General features: G+C 38.1%; 1 protein-coding gene across 1 annotated transcript; it reads left to right on the top strand.

Annotated features, from left to right (window-relative positions):
* Window positions 1-1,359: 1,359 nt before the first annotated feature.
* LOC141618634 (uncharacterized) lies at window positions 1,360-2,960 on the top strand. Its single transcript, XM_074435727.1, has 5 exons — window positions 1,360-1,836; window positions 2,029-2,126; window positions 2,210-2,287; window positions 2,378-2,620; window positions 2,732-2,960. Exons 1-5 carry the CDS (start codon window positions 1,360-1,362, stop codon window positions 2,958-2,960), a joined length of 1,125 nt encoding a protein of 374 aa, XP_074291828.1.
* The last annotated feature ends 5,908 nt before the right edge of the window (window positions 2,961-8,868 follow it).

Here is an 8,868-nt window from a genome sequence, read left to right on the forward strand (position 1 = left end):
CTATAGGGGATTTGTGGTGAAACCCAAGGTGAGACTGATTTCAACAGTTACCTTAAAGTCTTGTTTGAGGAAGGGAGGAGAGTTGATTTTATGCCACGTGTGAGACACGCGTGAGGCAGTAAAAGGCACGGACGAAATTCCCGTAGTGAGTGAATATCAGGTTGTGTTCCTAGAAGAAATTCCAGGTTTACCTCCGAAGAGAGATGTGGACTTTAATATTGAGCTTAAACCAGGGACTGGACCTATTTCTAAGGCACCTTACAGGATGGGACCCAAGGAGTTAGAGGAGCTGAAGAAACAGTTGGAAGAATTGCTAGAAAAGGGTTATATAAGACCAAGTGTGTCGCCCTGGGGAGTGCCAGTTTTGTTTGTTAAGAAGAAGGATGTGAGTATGAGGTTGTGTATGAAATACAGAGGGCTGAATAACGTGACAATTAAGAATAGATATCCTTTGCCCAGGATTGATGATTTATTTGATCAGTTGAGTGGAGCTGGAGTTTTCTCTAAGATTGACTTAAGGTCGGGATACCATCAGTTGAGAGTTAAGGAGGAGGATGTACCTTAGACTGCGTTTAGGATGAGGTATGGGCATTATCAGTTTGTAATTATGCATTTTGGTTTGACTAATGCACCTCCAGTATTTATAGATTGGATGAATAGAGTGTTTAGTCCTTACCTTGATTAGTTTGTAGTAGTCCTCCTTATTGATGATATATTCGTGTACTCTAAGAATAATGAGGAGCATGAGAAACATTTACGGATTGTTTTGCAAACCTTGAGGGAGAATGATTTATATGCTAAGTTGAGTAAGTGTGAGTTTTGGTTGGATAAAGTAGCAATTTTGGGACACGTAGTTTCAAAGGAGGGAGTGTCGGTTGATCCAGGGAAGATCGAAGCAGTGTGTAATTGGGAGAAACCAAAGAACGTGGCGAATGCGCGAAGTTTTCTGGGATTGGCTGGCTACGACAGGAGGTTTGTGAAGGATTTCTCTAAGTTATCTAAGCCTTTGACTGCGTTGATGAGAAAGGAGAATAGATTTAAGTGGGATGAGAGTTGTGAATCGGCTTTTCTAACCTTGAAGGAGCCTTTAACCACAACACCTATATTAGCTTTACCAGAAGGAAGTGAGAATTTTGAGGTGTATACAGATGCTTCGAAAAATGGATTGGGGTGTGTGCTAATGCAAAAAGGGAAAGTAATCGCTTATGCTCCAAGACAGTTGAGACCGTATGAAGGCATTATTTATATGAAGCTACTTTTAAGGTATTTTCTGATCATAAGAGCCTTCAGTATATTTACACTCATAAGGAGCTTAATATGAGACAAAGGAGGTGGATAAAATTGATTGGAGATTATGATATGGAGATAGTTTACCATGACGGAAAGGCTAATGTAGTAGCAGATGCTTTGAGTAGGAAGTCGGTTCATGCTTTTTGTTTGGCTATGTCGCGGGTTAAGTTGCAAGATGAATTAAGAGAAATGGGAATTTGTGTAATAAGGAAAGGGGATTCAGTTGGAGATTTGACGGTTGAAACAGAATTGTATGCTGAAATCCGAGAGAAGCAGAAAGGAGACCCAAAGTTGGAAAAGTGGCGTGCGGCCGTGGAGGAAGGCGTGCCGTCGCGGTTTGTTATAGGGGAAGATGGTGGTTTGAGATTCGGTAGAAGGTGGTGTGTAGCTGATGACGAGGAATTCAAAAGAAAGATTTTGACTGAAGCACATTCTACGTCATATTATGTGCATCATGGAGGAGATAAGCTGTATAAGGATTTGATGAAAACATTTTGGTGGTCAGGAATGAAAAATAAAGTTGCTGAGTTTGTTTCTAGATGTCTGGTTTGCCAAAGGGTGAAAGGTGAACATAAGATACTACAAGGGAAAGTACAATCTTTGGATATACCTCAATAGAAGTGGGAGAGTATTTATATGGATTTTATCGTTGGTTTGCCTCGTACTCAGAAAGGGAATAATATGATTTGGGTGATAGTAGATCGTTTGAGTAAGACAACACACTTTATTCCAATGAAGGATACTTGTAGTAAGCCTGAATTGGCTAGAGCATATGTTACGAATATCGTGAGGTTACACGGAATTCCTAAGGATATTGTTTCTGATCGTTATTCAAGGTTTATCTCTAAGTTTTAGCAAGAATTGCAGGAGTGTATGGGTACGACTTTGAAGATGAGCACTGCATTTCATCCAGCTACAGATGGACAGACAGAGAGAACTATTCAGACTTTAAAGGACATGTTGAGAGCTTGTGTTTTGGAGGATCATGGGAAGAGAGGTTGGATTTAATAGAATTTTCTTATAATAATAGACATCATGCTAGTATTGGTATGGCACCATTTGAAGCTTTGTATGGGAGGAAGTTTAGGAGTCCAGTTTGTTGGGACGATGTCACTGAAGCAGTGACATTGGGTCCTGAATTGATTCAGCATACAATTCAGCAAGGGCATGTGATTAGAGAAAAGATGAGAGCTTTACAAGATCGACAAAAGATTTATGCAGACTTGAAGAGGAGTGAGAGTGAGTTTGCCGTAGGAGACAACATATTGTTAAAAGTATCACCAATGAAGGGGGTGAAGATGTTTGGTAAGAGAGGAATGTTGAGTCAGAAGTACGTTGGACCTTATGAGATTTTAGATAGAATTGGTGAAGTGGCATATCGTCTTGCACTTCCCCCAGCTTTGGCAAGAGTTCTTAATGTTTTTCATGTTTCACAATAAAGGAAGTATGTGAGTGATCCTACCCATGTGTTAGAAGTTGAGACAGTCAAATTGGATGAGAATTTGTCTTATGAGGAGGTGGCTAAGGAGATTTTAGACAGAAAACTGAGGAAAACTAGAAATAGTGAGGTCCTTTCGGTGAAAGTTTTATGCTCTAATCATAATATCGAAGAAGTTACATGGGAGGTTGAGGATGAGATGAAAGAGAAGTATCCTCATTTGTTTGCATAAGGTATGTTAGTTACGAGGACGTAACTCTTTTTTACGAGGGTAGGATATAACACTGCCTTAATTTGTGATAATTTCTGTTAGTAATTTATCTAAATGTGTGCTCGATCATATATTGATTGGTTGGTTGAATAGTAAGGAGCGGTGAACTTCGGGACGAAGTTCTTTTTTAAGGAGGGAAGACTGTAATACTCCGTATTTTATTTAATAGTTTATATTTATATTTAGCGAGTAGTTGTAAATAAATAATAAGATGAATAAATATTAAGTGGACTAATAAATAATAAGTTGTAGTCATAAAACAAAAGAAGTAAAATAAAATAAGCAAATAAAACGAAGTGTGGACCACGGGTTGGACCGTGTGAGGAGCCGTGTGGGGCCATGGTGGGACCAAGGAAGGAAGGTGGTATTTGGTTTGGGTGTTACCTATGGTTTAAGATATATTCATTATTTTATTATTAAATAGACTTTCCTAGAACCTTCCTACTTCTCCTACCAATTTATATAAATACCAACCATATGCCTCACAATCATAATTATTCTTCTTCTAAAACTCAAATACAATTGTGAGGATAGCTTTTGTGAGACAACCTTAAGACGGAGTTTTCACCTTCCGATAATTAATTGTGGTAAGTTATCTAATCACCTAATATAAATTGTTTCCTTTTGACCTTGACCCGTATTATGGCCGTTGACTGTGACCGTGACCGTTGACCGAGGCCGTGGTGGCTATTGACCGGCGGGTTGACCACCGTCGGTTGGCCGTGTGGTTGGGGTGTTGTTTGTGGCGTTTTTCGGGATTTGTTTTGGGTAGTTTATATCTTAAATTTATTAATAAGATTAGTTCATAATTATACATAATTCAATTATTGTTTAGGTGGTGAATTTGTTGAGGAGGCTTTTTGATTAATTGCTTAATTGAGAAGATTGGCTAAAAGGTAGGTTAACTACTCAACATTACTATATTGGTAATTGGAGAATTGTTGGAAGATGGATTATTGTTGCCATTGTTGTCTTGAGCATATCGTCATAATTGTTGTCTTGAGCATATTGTTATCATTGTTGTCTTATGATCATATTATTATATTGTTGGTTAGTTCTCTGTTGTTGATTGATTGTGAAAGAAATTGGCATTTAGATTCGTATTAAGATTAGCATTGCTATTGAGATTATTTGGTCGGTCAGGCACGGGGATGTGCAAGTGCGGTGGTCCTGTACGTGTGATGGTTGGACAGGCATGGTGGCGTGAGGAGTGGGCTATGGACCTGAGCAGTACACCGTGTGTAATGTCGGATTAGAATTCGCCGTATGGTGTGTGTGTGTGTGTGTGGCACGGTCAAGCCGTGTGTGTGAGCACGACGGTCTTTGTTTGGATTGATGATTGTGTTGCAAGCTAACGTATTATCATTATTGTTATTGTTGTTTGGTTATCCTACTCAACCTCGTGGTTGACTGTGTATTCGTGAACACCTGTGATGAACCATAATGGGGAGTAGATTGATTTTCAGGTTAGCTTGTGAGAAGTGCTGGATGCTTAGAGGGGGAGCTTTGGGACGAGATAACTTGAGTCTAGAGATCGCCTTAATTAGTATTCACACACTATTTATATAATTCCGCTATAGTTGTTAATGATATTTTATAATATTTATTTATCACGTTGGATATTAGTAATAAACCTTTTGAGGCTCTTTAATAATATATCATCTTAAAGTACTTTTGTATTGGTTGTCTTTTATACTTACTACCTCAGGCAACTGAGATGGTAACACCATTATTTATTTGGGAATGTCTTGCTAAAGGCTCTTAAATAAATGGGGGTGTTACAGATTTAGACTAGGACTGAGTTATTATGATCATTATTGTTGTCCTACCAAGGGAGTTATATCTATTGACTAGTAAAGGTCTTGCTTGGTTATAGTTATTGGCATATGTCATTCAGAGAAAGAGTTACTTCTTATATTGATTGGATGTAAAAGTCTTGTTCCTATCGGATACTAGAGTTGAGATGCAAGCCTTCTAGTTGCGATATGATCGTCGGGATTGATGTTCCCATTCGTTCTTATTGTGAGATGCAAGCCATAAGTATGAATGTGACATTAGAAGCTGTGTCCCGTGCAAGGTTTGTTAAAAGGTTTTCAAAGAAATTGCTATGGTTTCCACTCATGTGTATGGTGTTGATTGACCTCTTGCTTATCTATCTCATATAGTTTGGATGATTGCATTTGTCATATTTCATTGGAGTTCGTGCTCGCGATTAAGTAACCGTGTCTATGTTCTTTATTTCCTTTATTTTCTTATTTGAATATGCCTATAACTTGCTCATTTATCATTCTATCGTGTTTCCCCTTTTATTATGTCAACATGTATGATCCCATGTTTTGTTATGATTCAAGTTATTCATATCATATTTAATGTGTTTTCCCATTTGAGTTCTTTGTTATGTTCATTTTGATATAATGTGGCTGGGAGAACCTTGAATTACTCCCCACTGACTGTGGCGTTCATGTTTACATGAATGACAGGTATTAGTTGGTGTATTTATGGGGTGAACACATGTGTGAGATAGCGAGTACCATGACCGTTGGATTTTTGTCTGTCGTTATGCTTAGACTCACCTTTTAGACTTGTTATTCGTGGGATATCTTTTCCCCCTATTTTGCAAGCCTTGGTTTTAATAACCTAAGTTTGCTTATCGTTGCACTTGTTTCATTTTATTAGTGACTCCCACATGTTAAGCCTTATCTAATAAACAAAAGTTTTAAAAATTTCATAATTTCCACTTAACTTTATTAGATATATTTTCCGCATTATCGCGAGGTGTCACAGCTGGTATCGGAGCCTATGTTGCTCCCGACGCACACACGTGTACCCCAAACATAACTTGAACTTGACCTTGAATAATGAATGAGAAATGTGTAGACTTAAGGACCTAAGGTGGTAGTCTACATTGTGCTTGCTCTTTCATAGGTTCTAACATGTTTGTTGATTGTCAATAAGTGGTTCTTGTACTCTTGGATCGACAAACCATGAGCTTACCCATGTGGCGATCAAGTCTTGGTGCCTATTACCGAAGGTTGAATATTTGATCAACATTTTGAGGAATTCTTATACTTTCCCGAAGATTCCTTTCTCGTTCTTTGTGTACCTTACCTTATTCTTTACCTTTTAATGCTTATCTTTCTTCTAAACTCTCTTTTGTTTTACCTTGGAAGCTACCCTTGTACCCTCCCGACTTATTGTAATACTCCGAATTTTAATTATATTTATATATTTTATAAGTTATATTGATTAGTTATATTTAATAATTATAATAATTGCGGATTATGTTGTTAGACGGAAATAATTAATAAGTTAATAGAATAATGAGTCAGGATGACAACCGAATAATAACAATATATGATAATTCATAGAATAATAGTAATACTTGGTAAATATGTTGTAATAATAATAATAGTGATACTAGTAATACTAATAATAATAATAATTATATTTCATAATTATAATAGTAATAAGGTAATTTATAATAGTTTTCTAATTAGTGTATTACACATCCTAAATGTAGCTATAAATACAAAGAAATCTGAAAAATAATATATAAAAGAAGAAGGAAGAAATCTAAAACAAAGAAGGAGAGAATTAAAGAGCAATTAGCGATAAAAGGTAAACCGTCTTAAACTCAATTGTTTTTGTTATAACGTTTTAACATGGACCTTAACACCACCATATACCACCGTATGAACAACCATGGAATCGTAACTTTGACCCAAGGCTAGCCCTGGACCACCGTGACTCCGTCTAACCCTTCTCTAACCGTCTCTGACCTGGCCTTGGTGGTTATTGGGGCGTCTTAAGGTGGCGGGTTTGGGCTGTAGCGAGTTTGAACCAGGGGAATCGAACCCTTATTTGACCCACCAATCAGACCTAACCTGACCTGGGCTATGATGGGTTGGGACCAGGGGTGTTAGTCGACCACCTTAGTGGTGTATTGGTGGTCGGATATGGAGGTTTGTGGCGGTGGTGGCGGTGAAACAGGGGAAAGCAGAGGGGTTAGTCATGGATGCCTTAAGACGGGAACTGTGGTCGCATTAGTGGTTGTACCAAGGAAAGGGGGCCACCCCTGGAGTCACCGTGTGACAGTGGCATCAAAGGTGGTGTCCAGAGGTGGTATTGGTGGCCGTGGAGGTGTTGGCGAGGCGTTATTTACACGGTATTTGTCGATGTCGGGTTTTCGGTGTATTATTTGTTGTTGTTTCTAGGACGTGTAGGGCAGTCGTGTGTGGTGTTACCGCTGGTTGTTGGTGCGTGGTAAAGGGGGTTCGGTGTAGTGGTGGCTCACAGGGTGGTGGCTGCCGTGCTTATGGTGGGTATTAGGTGGTTGCGTCATGTGATTGTATGGGGTGTTAGAGGGATGCGGGGTGAGTAGTCATGTATAGAAATTTGGTTTTTACACGTGAGTAGGTGATCGTGCATATTAATATATTATAATATTTGGGAGAGGGACCCGAGTTTAAATTGTTAGTCGGGTTATTCGGATGTTGACACGGGTTTTGAGAAGTCGGGATTTAAATATAATAACTCCGTATTTATCGTATAATTGTTTTATAATTAGTTTAATTATTTAACAAGGGTTGAACATTGGTTTAGTTTGTATAGCTTGATACGGGTTTTGACCGATAATTAAGACGGATTTTACGTAATAATTTACACGATAACATAATTAATATGATTAAATTATAATTGATTAAAATAATGAATAATGAAAATAATTTATAATTGAATAATTATTATATTTGTTAGGTGACGGGTTGTTGAAGAGTTATTTGATTGATTTGCTTTGCTTGGATTGCGTAATTGGAGTGCTTGCTTTCGAGGTAGGATAATCTACTCAACTATATCTGGTTTGCATGTTTAATATGTGAATATATTGGAAGGATGATTGGTGTATTATTGCTTATTTAATTAAGCTAATTGATTGATTAACTTTGTTAATTGTTGGAGTTGTGTATATTTTATACGATTATATTGTGGAATGCTTTATGAGAATTGGACCGCCCCATGCTTAGTCTCTGGTGGATAATGTGAGTGGTGATTGGACTGCCCAGGCTTAGTCTCTGGTGGATAACGTGTGTGAATAATTGGAAGGCCCGAGGCTTAGTCTCTGGTGGATAACGTGGATAGTTGATGTCGAGATATGACATGTGAACAGTTGAGATTGGAATATTGACAGTGGTGAGAGATTGGTTGTCTTAATGTATTTTATCCTACTCAACCTCGTGGTTGACAGTGTATTCGTGAACACCTGTGATGAACCATAATGGGGAGCAGATTTGACAGGTACTAAAGATTAGCTGACTTGGGAGCATTGGGACGTGAGCTCGACATGGACCATAGTTGCTGTCGAGATCACTTAGTTGCCTTATACAACTTTATTTATGTAATTTCCGCTGCGTAGTATATTGTAATGTTAAGGTTTATATTTAATCGGTTGGCAATGTAATAAAACCATTATTTCAGATAAAGTACTTTGGTTTGTTTTAATTTGTATCATTAACCTCGGGCAACCGAGATGGTAACAGTCCTATTTATAGGGAATGTCTTGCTAAATGCTCCTAAATAAATGGGGGTGTTACAAAGTGGTATCAGAGCAAAACGATCCTCAGGCCCAACCAATGAATTTAATAATGAACTTAGGATGTGTCTAATTCAATGAACCCGGGTAGAAACTGTTAGGAGCCCTTTTGGCTTAGGATGAGAAGGTACACTCACTCCGAACCCCGGCCCTTCCAGTTTTGAACCGGTGACCTCGAGATATTATTAAGAGTGGGGTAAATTTAAGCGAATGTTGAGTATTTTTTTAGGATTCGTTGTTGACTTGGAGGTATATTGTTTTCATTGATTGGATGTGTATTGT

This window comes from Silene latifolia, chromosome X (genome assembly GCF_048544455.1).
Source record: "Silene latifolia isolate original U9 population chromosome X, ASM4854445v1, whole genome shotgun sequence".
Taxonomy (NCBI): domain Eukaryota; kingdom Viridiplantae; phylum Streptophyta; class Magnoliopsida; order Caryophyllales; family Caryophyllaceae; genus Silene; species Silene latifolia.

Bases quoted from the DNA above. Each gene is read 5' to 3' on its own strand.
- LOC141618634 (XM_074435727.1), top strand. From the start codon at position 1,360: ATGGAGATAGTTTACCATGACGGAAAGGCTAATGTAGTAGCAGATGCT. The intron at 1,837-2,028 runs GTTTGCCAAAGG...ATTCCAATGAAG, and splicing joins AGTTTGTTTCTAGATGTCTG to GATACTTGTAGTAAGCCTGA. The intron at 2,127-2,209 runs GTTTATCTCTAA...ATCCAGCTACAG, and splicing joins GTTTCTGATCGTTATTCAAG to ATGGACAGACAGAGAGAACT.